The sequence below is a fragment of the Xenopus tropicalis genome, chromosome 4 (assembly GCF_000004195.4).
Source record: "Xenopus tropicalis strain Nigerian chromosome 4, UCB_Xtro_10.0, whole genome shotgun sequence".
NCBI lineage: Eukaryota > Metazoa > Chordata > Amphibia > Anura > Pipidae > Xenopus > Xenopus tropicalis.
The window spans coordinates 110869179-110884058 of NC_030680.2; the positions used below are offsets into that span (position 1 = coordinate 110869179).

The 14880-nt window shown below is 39.1% G+C and overlaps 1 protein-coding gene across 1 annotated transcript in view; it reads right to left on the reverse strand.

The window, feature by feature from the left end:
* aspm (abnormal spindle microtubule assembly) overlaps nt 1-14880 on the reverse strand; it is a 31811-nt gene that overhangs the window by 14951 nt on the left and 1980 nt on the right. The window contains exons 3-18 of the mRNA XM_002932178.4: nt 13051-14503; nt 12747-12833; nt 11661-11768; nt 11342-11488; nt 9464-9709; nt 9121-9188; nt 8447-8588; nt 8010-8140; nt 7674-7849; nt 7356-7501; nt 5112-5197; nt 4277-4495; nt 2740-2941; nt 1827-1972; nt 964-1092; nt 176-370 (exon numbers count right to left, since the gene is read on the reverse strand). Coding sequence (XP_002932224.3) covers nt 176-370; nt 964-1092; nt 1827-1972; nt 2740-2941; nt 4277-4495; nt 5112-5197; nt 7356-7501; nt 7674-7849; nt 8010-8140; nt 8447-8588; nt 9121-9188; nt 9464-9709; nt 11342-11488; nt 11661-11768; nt 12747-12833; nt 13051-14503 — 3681 coding nt within the window. The remainder of the gene's footprint in view (nt 1-175; nt 371-963; nt 1093-1826; nt 1973-2739; nt 2942-4276; nt 4496-5111; nt 5198-7355; nt 7502-7673; nt 7850-8009; nt 8141-8446; nt 8589-9120; nt 9189-9463; nt 9710-11341; nt 11489-11660; nt 11769-12746; nt 12834-13050; nt 14504-14880) is intronic.

Sequence of the window (14880 nt, forward strand, 5' to 3'; positions counted from 1 at the left end):
TAGTGTTCCCCAGGACAAATGTAGTAATACAATTATATATCTGATGCTGCCACATTATGTCAAAAATTAAACATTGCAGATAACAGTCTTGGTTGTTCTTTCAGAGCCAGAGGAGACACTAAATAGAACTATCTAGATAGTCCATTGTAGAACAGATGGAGTAAAGATGGAGTACCTGAATGATTAGAGTTGCATTATCCTGAAGCTCCTTGTGCTTAAGAGCCTTTAATTCTTTCAACTGTCTCTGTGCCAGATATCTCCGGAAGTATTTCTGTATAACAGCAGCAGAGTGACTTCTTTTCTGCAGCCGGCAGCATGAGAGAAACTGAACCACAGCACGCTGGATAACACGAGCAGCCTTGTGCTTCCGCTGTTTAAAAAAAAAAAAAAAAGGTTTTTGTTGAAGCATTAAAAGAAATGTATACAATTAAAGATCCCACAGCAGGGATATACTATGCCTCTCACAGACACCCCGTTAAATGAGGGAGAGGTTGCACTGAAAATCACCTTTCCTATGACTACTCAGTTACAGTTATCACTTAGGGGCCCAATGATGAAAGCACGAATTTTGTGTGGTTAAAAGCACGATTGGAAAAAATTCAGAGTAACAACGATAAATTTCCTAACGATTGTAAACAGCGCAAAAACCTTTCTGGCTTTGAAACTTCAATGTATGATTTTGGAAGCCTCCCATAGGACTCAATGACACGCTACAGATCCAACCCAGCCAAAAGATAGTCACAATACCAAAGCTTGAATGAATTCCGAAATGGTCGTAGTCTTTGCGAAGACTACAACTTTGCGTAGTCTAGAGGAGACCTGACTCATAATACATTGTTTTAAAAGCCAGCTTTCAGCTGCATTTCCATTTACACATAATCAAACATTTAGAGGCTCTAGTACGCAGTATGTATGTGTTATCCTAAACTAAATTCTCCAAAACATAAAATGGAAAACATTTACCTCCAGTAGTTTTTTCTCCACTTTGAGTCTGTAGTTCCTCCAAACTGTCTGGATAACACGGGCAGCTCTGGTTTCCTTTCGCAAATCCAAAAGCCGGGCACAGAGAAATGAGAGGAAAGTGATAACAACCTGGAGGCGGGAGTGCAATGGTTAAGAAAGCAAAAACAAAAATAGATTACACACAAATATATTAGTTCCAAAGCGCCTGTACTCAATCCATTTTCTATGAAAGGGGCGCAATCACATATATACATATATATGTATAATGATGGGTCAAGCAGACTCTTAGTGATACTTTTTGGTACCACACATCTCTTTGCCTCTTGTAGCCAACTATCCTCTCTGCAGGGTGTGACCCCCATCTGCTGTCAGCCCCAATTGCTGCCTCACTAGAACAAAATGCAGAAGACACCCAGATTCTCACCCACTTTTTAACACATCAATTTCTGAGCTAGAGGTGAAACAGCCATCTGCAGGCCCTTCTAAGTTTGGTGCAGTGACCAAATCAGTGACCTCATATCCAGCTACTTCATACACACTGCTGGTGACGGATTTATTAATATCAACAGCAGCTGCTATGATTGCATCTCACTACTATCCATTTACTAGGTCTAGGAAGGTGATCTTTTGCAAAGGTCTGCAACACATGTACAAAGAATCGTTCAATCTGGCCCCCTTCCCATCACCAAACACACTCAAGAAGCAGAAGCACGTAGCATGGATCCAAAGGTTTAAAAGCTGTAGAAACATGTTAAAGTCCTACTAATTTCCATGCATCATCTTACAGAAAAAAATATCTTAAAATAAAATTTAAACAAAAATGAGAGCTAATTTGTATATTAAGTTATAGTTTGCATTCATACCTTCTCATCTGGAATTGTATTAGACATATCAGAGTGATGAACCATTGCAGGAATCCCACCCAAATCTGCCACTGCTGCATGTACCAAGCTGAAGTTGGTTTGCTCATTTTTTAACAATTCTTTATATAAAGCAGATGAAGTAACCCCTGCAAAGCAAAATTAATCACATTTTAGAAACAGCTTAAAAAAAAAATCCTCACCTTCCTAAAAACAATTTTGTCTATGCAAATGTCCAGGAAACCTTCATCAACCCATTTATTAAAGGACATGTAAAGCCTGCATTTCCCTACAGTGTATATCAGTTAGGCACGTCTCCTCCACCCAAATGGCATATGTACTGCATATATACCCTCCGCTTGCCAACACCATCACATTTTCCTAAAGCAAATAGCAGCTTTCACCTGGTGGCCATTTTTCCTCTGATACATAATTGGATATATTTAAATCTGCAAACAGCATACACACACAGACCCTTATTCAGCATACATTTCATCAGGAATTCAGGCTCACACAGGCACAACTGTCTCTGATAAAAGTTCTGCTTTGTTTGAGCACTGTAATGGTAAAGCTGAGCTCAGGAGAAAAACATTGAGGCAGACAGCTAGAGCTGAGTTTCTATGGGAACCAGCAATGCCATGTCTTTACTGGCTGCTAGAATGGGGGCGTGTTTAGTAATCAGAGCTTAGAACAACTGAGCATGCCCACAAGCCAACAGCCAAAGCAAATTCCTGAGGGAGGGAATTAAGGAGATGTTGCAGCCTTACTATTAACTTCTGGGCAACCAGAGTGGCAGGTATTGAAAGATTTCAAAGAGGCTGATCACTGATGTGATGGGGTTTACATGTCCTTTAACATGTGTACTTGACCAACTGACCTAACAATTAAGCTACCTATAGAAGAACCACGTTTTTACCTTGGTCGAATACACCGGGCCACACCTCCAGTGAGTTATCAGAGTCAGAAGAATTCAGCATTGCTGTACCGCTCTGGCTGCATTCCACGGTTTGAGTCGTACGCTGACATACAGCATTTAGAGGCAAATAACTAGGGTGGTAGTGATTAACTAGGTAACAGAACACTCTCCCATCCGAAAAGGACACAGTGAAATTTTGTACCTAATGATGAAAACAAACATTATTTGCAAAATCCGTCACACGGAAGGAACGCCACCCACAGGGAAAACATATGTTTGGAATGGATATAGCTTCTATTATTTTGCTGCTGGTAGAAAATTGATCAGCACAAAACAGACCATGAAAAAGGTAAAATCCCATGGGAATGGCAAGTTGTTGGGCTCCCCCCATGATTATAGGCATTTACATGTTACCCCAGGCTGGTGCTACTCCTCTTTAAAAGAAGCACCAGGCAGGGGCACAGCTTATAGAATTCTGTGCTGCCATCTGCTATGTTCTTTCAGATGTCCCTTTCGCCAATTCTGCAGGGCCTATGAGTGGTACAGAAATGTCAGGAAAAGTTCTGTATTGTGCATCTCTCAAACTGTTGGAGGAAGCCAAGAAGAGTAGGACTGCTGCATAGCGTTCAGTAAGTGGTACCCAGGGCTGATGCGTTTTTTTTTTGAAGAAGAAGAGGTGTGCCAACAAAGGCTATTGTGATACTAATATCTACAGTTAGTATTAGCAGTTGTATATTTAGTTTATGTATGTGTATAGATTGGTAGGTGTGGGTTGTGTGTGCTGGGTTTACTTGGATGGGTTGAACTTGATGGACTCTGGTCTTTTTTCAACCCTATGTAACTATGTAACCTGGGGTAAAAGTTAAGCACCATTTATCGCTGAGGGGCGATATGATTTAACCATTCCCAGTCCGTTAAAGGGTTAGTTCACCTTTAACTTTTAGTATGATGCAGACATTGATATTCTAAGACAATTTGCAATTAAGTCTTAATTTTTTATGGTTTTCCAGTTATTTAGAGTTTTGTTCAGTGGCTCTCCAGTTTGATATTTTAGCAGGTATGTGGTTGCTATGGTGCAATTTACCCTAGCATCCAGGCAGCTGTTTGAACAAGAGTTGGGAATATGAATAGAGAAGGGTATAAATAAAAAGATAAATAATAAATAGGAACAATAACAATAACATTGAAGCCTCACAGAGCAATAGTGTTTAGCTGCTGGGGGTCAGTGGCCCCCATTTAAAAGCTAGAAAGATGTAGAAGAGAAAAGCAGAGAATTCAAAAACGAAAAATAATGAAGACCAATTGCAAAGTTGCTAAGGATTGAACATTCTATAACATATTAAAGGGTTTCTTAAAAGGTGAACCGCCCCTTTAACCACATTTCTTCACTGTATAGTTTTTAATAGCATAGTCTTAGGTGCCATGCAACTTCCCTCAGGCATTCTGTATAGGCAAAAGTACATACATATTATATATAATATAAATGTAAGATGCATTAAGGTACATTTCTGTATAGATGTCACCGGTATCTGCTTACTTTTGTGCTGTAAAATCTGCACACTGCATTAACCCACTCCATGAGAAGCGACACTCTCTCATTGTATTTCTCAGGCTCAAATTGGTCACTTTCCCTTGTCTGTGTCGGCGCTGGATTTGCCAGTGAGCGAAGGGCTGCCAACTGCTTTTGTGTGTTGTAGCTCTCTTTTAGAATCTGGATTTCCTCTTTTAGTTGTTTAGTACTTAGCAAGACATCCACCTGTCCGAAAAGGAGGAAAGATCAGTGTGCTTTGTGTATATTAAATAGGATTTAATTCACTACAGGAATAAGTTTTCCTTTTGCAATTTTTTTTCTTCATTTCTTCATCAATGGCAACTTTATTGCAAGGAAATTATTATTTGAAAGATGACGTACATTTGCACTAGGCCATTTATTTTACTGAATTACATGTACAAATATCTCAAACCTCTGGAGCATATGACATTTATTTAGAAGCAATGATGTGTCTTGAATGGGAGGTATGGAAATCTGCCAATTGATCTTTCCTACAAATATCATATTTCCAAGATACCAACCTTCATGTTAACGATTCATCATTCAATATACAGAACATTTAGTCTCATCATGAAATATCAGTAATGAGATCCTAATTTTGTATCCACTTTAAATTCACAAAAAAGCATGAAATTGGAAGAGCCCAAAAAGTAGGGGACCATGCAGAAATAAGTTAGCAAAGTGAACTACAGTAGGTGGAGTGGGATAACAGTAATGCTTATTGTCTCCATTTGGATCCTTCCTTTCACCAACCATTACCAATTGACAAAAGGAGCTTTGTAAAAACCACTTTCCTTGATTCTAAGGAGAATATGTTTACCTGGAAAGAAAATACAATTTTCCATAGAAGTGCCAGAGTGCGTTCCCGGTGCCGGTCTACAATATCCTTAGAGGTTATGGAGACACCTGCAAAATGTAATATCAGATCAGAATGACCCTCAGCTGATTAAAACGGATGTTGCACACAATGTGTGCTAATACACATGGTGGATCTATCTGACATACTTCAATTATCCCAGGAGATATGTATCCTTCAGTGCTTTAGGTTGCGCAGAACACCAAGCATCCTTCTGCTGAACTAATGGAGAGACTAAGGCAGTGCAAAAGACCGACTATTTCCTGAATTAACACACAAAACTTCCCTGAAATGCTTTAACTAACCACACAGCCATTTGGAACACCAGCCTGAAGATTTAAAATGTTTACTTCCTGATCCATTCTCATATTGGTCAGTATTTATGGGTAATGACCATTATAACATATACATCCTTCTACTGTACACATTTACAGAATATGGAGTGTTTTATAAATGTAGTATTATACACCACAACAATTAACCATAGCAGCTAACTGGTCTTTGGAGGATCCACCAATACCCTTTATCACTATAATTGTTTTTATCAAGTACATCATTACACCTCCAACTATGTATGCTTTTGTTCCATTTCTCCCTTACCATAAACTGATATGAATAGGATTTGCACAAAAAAGTATTTGCTCTTTAAATGAAAATCTTACCTCAGCATTAACTACTAGTATGTTAAAGAAAAGTGTATTCAAAGATGATTAGCCTTACCATTCCAAAAGACTTTTTAGGCAGGATTTGACAAAATCCAATTGTCTTGAGGAACCTTACCCCAAACCCCTTTAAAATAATGTGACTTTAGATCACGTAACTACAAAAACTGCCAATTTTTCCCTCTGTATTTTTCCCATTTGCATACACAAATTAGGATTCAGATGGAATATGCTGTGAAATATTCTGTACTCACCCAAATCCAGAAGATTGTAGCATCTATTTTCTTTGTGTGCTTAAAATGTATTAATGTATTTATTTACTTACATACATTAATCCCTGTAAACTGGCCATGCATTGAAAAGACCTGCTCATTTGGGTGATCTTACCCAGATATACTCACCATGTTTGGCCCATGGTGTGAAAGGAGAAGGAAAGTCATTTTGGCATTTTACTGCCAATAGATTTGCCACATTAGTGCCACCTACAACAATACATTTATTCTGCAGAAACCATCACCATACTCGAGTAAACAGCTTTAGCAGCTTTCTCCGTTTGCCAGGCAGTGGTTCTCAACCTTCCAAATGCCACAACCCTTTAATACAGTCCCTTATGTTGTGGTGACCCCCAACCCTAAAATGATTCCTAAGACCAACGGAAATATGTGTTTATGTGTTTAAGACAGATGGTCTTAGGCGACCCCTGTGAAAGGGATCCCGACCCACAGGTTGAGAACCACTGGCCTAAGGGCTGTAACACACGGGGAGATTAGTCGCCGCACTAAAAATCTTCCTTGTCGCCGGCGACTAAATGTCCCCGCAATGCCATCCCATCGGCTAGAATGTAAATCCCCGGTGGGATGGCATACGCAGCGCCACGTTTTGCTGAAGTTTCCTCTAAAGGCAACTTCAGCAAACTGCGGCACCGCGCGGGCCATCCCACCGCCAACTTACATTCTAGCCGGTGGGATGGCATTGCGGGAAAATTAGTTGCCCGCGACTAATCTTCCCGTGTGTCACAGCCCAAAGACAGCAGCTGCCATTTTCAGTAGCTTCCTGCCTGCAGTCTAGCAGTTATAGCTCAGATCACACATTCCTAAGGGAGGAGGGGCACTGTGGTAGGAGGGATAAGGAGAGGGGAGAGAACTGTGCAGACTCTGGCCATGGGAATTAAGGATGTTTCTGAAAGAGGAAGTCAGACACAGGAACATCAAGTTTACAAAAAAAAGAGAAGAAATCCTGTGTTTCTTTTGATAGAGGACTCAGTGCAGCATTACTGTAAGTGCTTATGGCTGTATTTACATAGACCGCTCATAAAGCTTACTTAGTTTTTAGCCTTTCCTTCTCCTTTAAGGGGCCAAATAGGCAGCTTAAATCTGCCCATGTATGGTTACCTTGACTGACTTACAAACCAGATGCTACTAAAAGCTGGAGACAGGCAAAATAAAATATATATTCATTCAGTCTACACACACCTAAAAGTTATTTATGTGAAATGGAAGCTATAGATAGCAAATGTTATTCAACAAAGATACCAGCAAATAATTACCACGCTCATCTTTAAGAAGAACACCCCTATCCGTTAAGGCCTGAAGTGCCACTTCCACATTATGCATCTTCTGTAAGCGGCTTATTGCAGGAACCCGAAGTTTTTTAGACAAACTCCAGCTCTGTGCCAGAAGCTCTACTGTTCTCCTGCAAAGAAAGGGAATATGTGCAATATTTGTGATTTGGTGTGAAAAAGAGGAAAAATATAATAATAATAATAATAATAAAATATAATATGAACAGCTGCAACAGTATATTATGTTCTACCATTTAGCCAATGCCTAATTAACACAGAAACATGCAATAAAGTAATACTTACACCAAACGCACTCCACACTGTAAATCCACTGCCAGATTAGTTACGGCAAAGTCAAATTCATCAAGTGGAGTTTGGACATGGCTGACTGGTAAACCAAGATAGCCAAGGTGGCGAGATAGATCCCCTTCTCCACTCAAGAAGTCCCGGGAAAATGCCAGCAAGAGATCTTTACTTGTCTACAAAACAAACTCCATTTGAAAGAGAGAATATAGCTAGTGGCATCTAATATATAGATGAAGGCAATAAGTATGGGAAGAAGCCCCAGAAGGAGGAGTCAATTTGTCAATTTTTCTTGTCTATGCCCTGACACTATAGCGTAAAGAAAAACACACACACCTTATATTCAGCATCTTTCCAAAACAAACAGGGGTCATGATCAATGAGTCTGAATTGCTTGGCATGGTCAAGGAAGAATATAAGAAGCAACAGCTTCTTCAGTGTAAACTTAGATAAAGCTTCTTCATGACCTGGTAAAAGAAATGCACACTAGTAAGGACACAAGAACATGCTAAAGGCCAGTATAGAAGAACATAGAATTCAAAGAGGGTTTGTATGTATAAATAATATTTCTATCTATATTTGTTTTCCTGTAGAGAATAGAATGCAAATTATCACTACTTATAACTGCCCTGTATCAAGGGGCTGAAGCCAGTTACCTCTGTAAGAGAGACAGCTATGCCTTGACAACTGTGTCCTTTAGCAGTATTAGGTAAGAACAGGGAGAGTACCAAACTGTGTTTAGGAATGATAGTGTTATTTTAGACTAGAATTACCATCACGGTAGAGATTGGGTACTGAAGGGTGTCGGTATTCAGCTGCTATATCAGGATTCCAAAGTAAACGGTTTAAGATGAACACAGCCAAGCCTGTAACATCACTGTTGCTTTCCAGAGAAATCAGCTCTCCAAAGATAGTCTGTCAGGACAAGTAAATTATTATTCAGAGAATCTGACAAGCTATATAGAAAGTTACAAATATCTTGATTATAGCCCTGTAATCATCACTGTAATATATCTCATATGGTTGGGGGGAGGCTAAATACAAGATGCGACAAGTGCTTGTTTACTGACCTTTGGAAAATAGAACAGTGTGTTACAGTTATGGCCCAAAGGTGAACCTGAACAAAATCATACTGCAAGGGTTTGCTTGAGAGCCCTAAAAAAATCTGAAAAATGTTGCTATGCTGGTAAACAAACACCGTATGGATAATATATTTAACAGTAAGAAAAGCCAGAAAATACATGCATTGCAAGGGAAATTTGTAACTGCTTGCTAAAACCAATCCAGCATTATCTTATTGCTTGGAGGACAATTTTCATTAGTGGCTGCAGACGAGGATACCTATTGATGGCAACCATGGCTGCTCTTATGAGATAAATAATTAAAAAAAAAAGTATGCACACCAAATACTAGCCTAGGATATAGTTCCTTACTATATATAACTTACCTCCAGGCCAATACGCAGCCACAGTGGATTATAGGACAAAAGCCAGTTTAGTATTTTCTGTCGCTCACCTGTGGAATTAAAAAATTGGAAACATTTAAACACTTTAAAAACATAGAAAAACAATACTTTTCTCAAAATTATGCTTATGAAGGTTTATACAGATGTTTGCCCTGTGTGATAAAAAAAAAAAAAGTTTAAAACAGAGCTCCCAAAGAATATTCTACACACCAACACAGATTATACACACACACAAACACATTAAGTCAAATTAAACACATTAAACAGTTTAGTTGAACTCTCTGTAAATATTATGAAAGAACTAAGTATTTGATTGTTGATTTACCAATATCCTTCCATAGATGTCTGTCCCTCCTAACAAGCAGACGCTGAGCTTCTATCTCTACTTCCAGCCTCAGAATGGCTTTCACAACAGGCTCCGAAGTGAAAAGACGGCAAGCAGATCGCCTCAGTCTATTTAGTTTGCAGCGGGTTGTGTAGGCTTTGAGGGATACTTCCTCCTTCGTGGGTGCTCTTGGCACACTTACTTTGTGGGCATTCTCTGACCCTAGGATCAGTGTAGCCGCTTGCACTGATTTGGAAATACATTATTATCAATCAGAAGATAGAATTTGAAATGTATAATCAAAATGTACACAAAATGCAACTTAAATTTGCAATAACCATGGGTAAATAATAATAGTCTATCCAGCAGTATTAATACCTCCAATAAACCTATACCTGCAGCACGATACCTTTAAACCACATATTCAAAATTACTTTAGAACAATTTAGTATTCTACAAAAGTAACTTAAAGTTTGAGTTTTCTGCTAGTTCCTTCCACTGCAAAATAAAATCAGTTAACTTACTGTAGATGCAAAATATCCCCATCATTTGTATGCCTAAACTGTTCCAAAGGTGCAACCATACAAGGCAGAAGTATTCAACTACTTTACTAGTTATCTTCTATTTTGACTACACCTGTTGCTTAACCATAAAAATAAAGACCATTTGGAAATTATATTAAAATACCATTGCCTTAAAGCACATGTAAAGCCTACATTTGCCTACAATGTATATCAGTTGGGCATGTCTCCCCCACCCAAATGGCATTATTTGTACTGCATATATCTCCTCCACGTGCCAGCACCATCACATTTTCCTAAAGCAAATAGCAGCTTTCACCTGGTGGCCATTTTTCCTCTGATCCATAATTGGATACATTTAAATCTGCAAACAGCACACACACAGACCCTTATTCAGTATGCATTTCATCAAGAATACAGGCACACACAGGCACAACTGTCTGTGATAAAAAGTTCTGCTGTGTTTGAGCTGAGCTCAGCAGAGTTGGTTGGGAGAAAAAAATTGAAGCAGACAGCTAGAGCAGAGTTTCTATGGGAACCAGCAATGCCATCTCTTCACTGGCTGCTAGACTGGAATAGTTTAGAAAAACTGAGCATGCCCACAAGCCAACAGCCAAAGGAAATTCCCGAGGGAGGGGGCCGAGTGGGTTACAGGAGGAGAAGCAAATCTAAGTGATTAAGGAGATGTTGCAGCCTTACTATTAACCCCTGAACAACCAGTGTGGCAGGTATTGAAAGATTTCAAAGTGGCTGTTCACTGATTACATTTTTGTGTGTGGGGTTTACATGTCCTTTAATACTAAAAGTTTATTTTAGGTGATTAATGCACTAATTCCAGATAGTATGTACAAGGAGAAAGAGAAACAAATAAGATGAACATCTCTCATTATAAACATATACTTATAAAATGGATCTATCCATTTTACTGTCAGCATTTTTGTTAATTTGCAATGCTATAGCAATATAATTGCCTGGGGATTTGGCTTAGTGAGAGTAGGTTAACAATATAGGGAATGTGGCCAAAATAAAGAAAATAAATGGATGACAGAGATAAGGACTGTGAAAGATACTCTAGTTCCCATACACTTGCTAATCCACTGTACGGAAAACTAATCTATGCCAGACTAGCACATGTATCCCCCTATTAGGCCTCAATTAGGCAATTCCCAGTCCCAGACTTTCCATTTATTCTTGTTTCACTCTTCACTATACAAGCAGCATACCAAATACAGCAGTTAAACACAATAAAAATTGGTATGCTGCAAAAGAGGCCAAAGAGTGAAATATTTAGCATAATATTTTGCAGACAGAAATAGTTGAAAAAGTTCCTACTGCTGTGAAAATATTCCTTCCTTACCTTTACTGGAATCTCTCTTTACAGCAAAGTCGTCTGGGGTGAGTATGAAGTTTAACCACCAGGTAAAGCCCCTCTCTTGCTTTGCCATCCAGCGTTCATCATAAAACATATTTTTAGCAGCAAATGGCATTGGGTGTCGAGGTATAACTGATTTAAGGATAAAAAAATGAAAATTGATAATAGAATAACGGAACTGTTAGTATGCTGAATACACCAAGAAAATGTGCTGCATGATTTGAAGTTGCAAAGCAAACTTTTTCAATGCTATAATTATTAAAAATTAAATCTTCTTCTGTAAAGACAATAAATTTGGATTTACCAGTTTTGGAAGTCTGTGTGAAAACCAGTTTTGACTGTGGTACAGCTACAACACGTTTGGAGTTTTTGAAGGTAACTGCCATCTTCTGCTTAGGCGGTCCAACAGAAACTAACAAACAAAAATAAAAATGTTACCTAGTGGAAAAAAAATACTAAAGTTTAAGAATAGAAAATAGGAGTTAATAAGACCACCAGGATCTGACTCAAATCAAATGGTAATGGAAATTTGAGCAGGACTTTACTTGCAAAACCATCATTTCTTTGCAAATAAAAATCATTGTTCACAGTCCCTGTCCAGAAACGCCAGATCAAAAATTCAAATATTTACCTACTTCCCCTGAACTGGTCTAAGTTTCTTTTTTAGAGAAGGGGTGGTTGCAGCAGCCATGTTAGGCAGGTACAGCCACTTTCCCACTGCATGTCTACTTAAGTGTGCATGCTAAAGACTGTGCAGGATGAGCAACAAATGATGAGGTTTAGGAGTTCACCCAAATGTCATCACTTAACAGGGAAAGTAAGATAAGTCACTGCGCATGCCCAGGGTTTAGGGGAATTGGTTGTGCGCATGTGCCAGCCCTCAGATCTGGATTTTCTTGTAACAGAAGAATGTTTTATATATTCAGTTTGGCAATAATCTTGGATTAATTTATGCAATAATATTAGAGGGGAGCAGTGTCAGACAGATACCAGGGGCCCACTAGAAAACTTTGGACCATAGCCCAACTTTCTAAACTATTATTCCTCCTCTCCTCCTTCAACCTCCTTATCATCAAAGTCTCTTTTCTATAACCTTCCATCTCTTTTTGCCCATACAGAAATAGGGTATGACAATGCAATTGGCCAAATAGTTAGAAGCAAGAGGGCCCACCGGGAGTTTTCCTGTTATCCTGGTGGGCCAGTCTGACACTGGAGGGGAGGTGACTGGGAGGCAGGCTACTGGTAAGCACATCTTGCCACACTGGCCAATACTGCATTTTTATTTTAACTTTTGTTTTTGTTTAAGATGAAGTTGTTGTTTAACATGATGTCTCAGGACACCTTTACCAAAAACCTTTTTTCCCAAAAGGGGAATGGATATCAAATGTACCTGACTGAGCTTTTAAGATGGTATGTTTTCCATTTACAGCAGAATGCCGAGCCTTCAGGGTCTTCTCTGATTTCAGTACCTGTGTAACTAGAACATGACATACGTATATGACCTTTTTCTTATTTTGCATTATTATTTAAGTAAAAATAATGAAGATATAGGGCTTAGAGGCAATATTTCTCAGAGTAATAACTAATCAATCAGTAAGTGGCATTGTACAGAGATGCTGTCATTGGTACTTGGCTATCGAGAATGCCTCATAGTTGATGTTTAAGGTACTATAAAAGACAGACATAAAACTTACCCACTTGTTTTTTCTGACTCAATTTCTCCTTATAGCTCACATGCGAACCATCAGGTTTAGAAAGGTGCGTCTTCTTGACTTGTGGAACAGTACTGAGCTCAGTCTCCATAACAGCATTTGTACCCAAAAATTCCTCACTTTTCCGCTTTCGATTCAGGACAGTGGACTTACAAATAGATGTACCCCTAGATGATCCATCACTGGAACAGTCACTAGGACAAGGGACACTTATCACAGGCAAGTCTTGCAATACAATGTTACTAAAAGTCACAGAGCTTTTATGTTCAGGTGTTGTATTGTCAAGTTTCCTCCTTGATTTCAGCAGTTGACCTTTTGGTTTTTCTTTTCGATCCTCAGCCTTTAGTTTTGTAACAGTTGCAGAAAACACGCAAGGCTTTTTAGGCTCTTTCACAATATTTTGGTCATGTTCTACTGGAAATGTAATTGATTGCTTTGTCTTCTTTACACAGTATGTCAGCCTAGAGTTCAGTCTCGGCACCTCCATGATGGGACTGGAAATCTCCTGTTCCACAGGCCCACCACTAACCTGAACATCCTGAATTGCAGAGGAGCTTGATGACTTTGAGGAATTGTGACTTGCAGTCTGCCATGATTTGGAAAGCATTGGTCCATTTACTAAAGATTCTGACTGTGAAGCCAAACAGTTTTCTCTGACAAACTGTTCTGGCGAAAGGATTGGCGTGTGCTCGCCTACGCTGAAATACTCCTCAGGAACAAAACTGTTGCTCAAAAATGAATTTGGGCTTAAGAATTTCCTTTTTGGTGTCACCATGGGAGATGCTGGAGAAGGTATTTTAGAGCTTGCCAAGTTAAACTTTTCCTGAGTTATCTGCTCTTCTGTAAGAACACTGCTATGCGCATCTATTTGTACAGGACCTTGATTACAGAATGCAGTGGGAGATAATAAAGAGTTCAAAGCAGATTCCATCAAAAAGTCAGGAGTATGTGTAACATTATGAGTATGTCCGTGCACTGAATTTATTGGGGACATGGATTCCTTATTCAATTTGTGAGCTTTTAGAGTCCATTCTTCTTCAACCTGAATGTCTGTATAATATTTAGACATCGTTGCAACTTCTGTAGATTCACTATACTCTACTGTGCACAAGACAGAGTAAGTTTTGGATCTTTTAAGAGATCCTGGAGTAAACGGCTGCAGTTCATTACTAACAGGACTGATGGTGAGTACTGGTACTCTGTTTTCTGTAGAAAGCCTAATTTCCCTCATTGGTGAGGGACTGCATAAAGGATGGGCAAGGTTCTCACAGGACTGCAAAGGGCTTCGTGCTCTCTCCAGCTGGCCACATTTTTCTCTTTTAGTTACTTGTGACTTCCTGGTTTTGCTGGTCATGTCTACTTCTTTCTGCCTCCGAACAGGAACTTTTGGTCCTATTGGGTTACTTTTCATTTTTATGGTATTCCATGTGTTTCTCTGCAATGCATAAAACAATCAACAAAGAATATAAAAATACTTACAAGACAGATACCACCAAACGTGATATTTACAACACAGATACCATCAACTCTCTCTACCTACTCGCATTTGTACCAATTTTTAGGCGTTGCCTATACAATAATAGGATTAAATAAAGTCTTTACACCCAGCATGTTACGCCAAAGCTTCAGAAGCAACTTACAGTACGGTTCATTATATACTGTCCAGCAATATGCAGCATAAATTAATTCAGTTATTCATAATTAAGAGAACTTTGAAACCCAATTCACAAAGGGGCTCCAATATGCCACCCTTGGCTAGTGCATTTAGAGTGCTCCCCCCTCCCCCAGCATAACGCTAGCAATGAGTCTCAC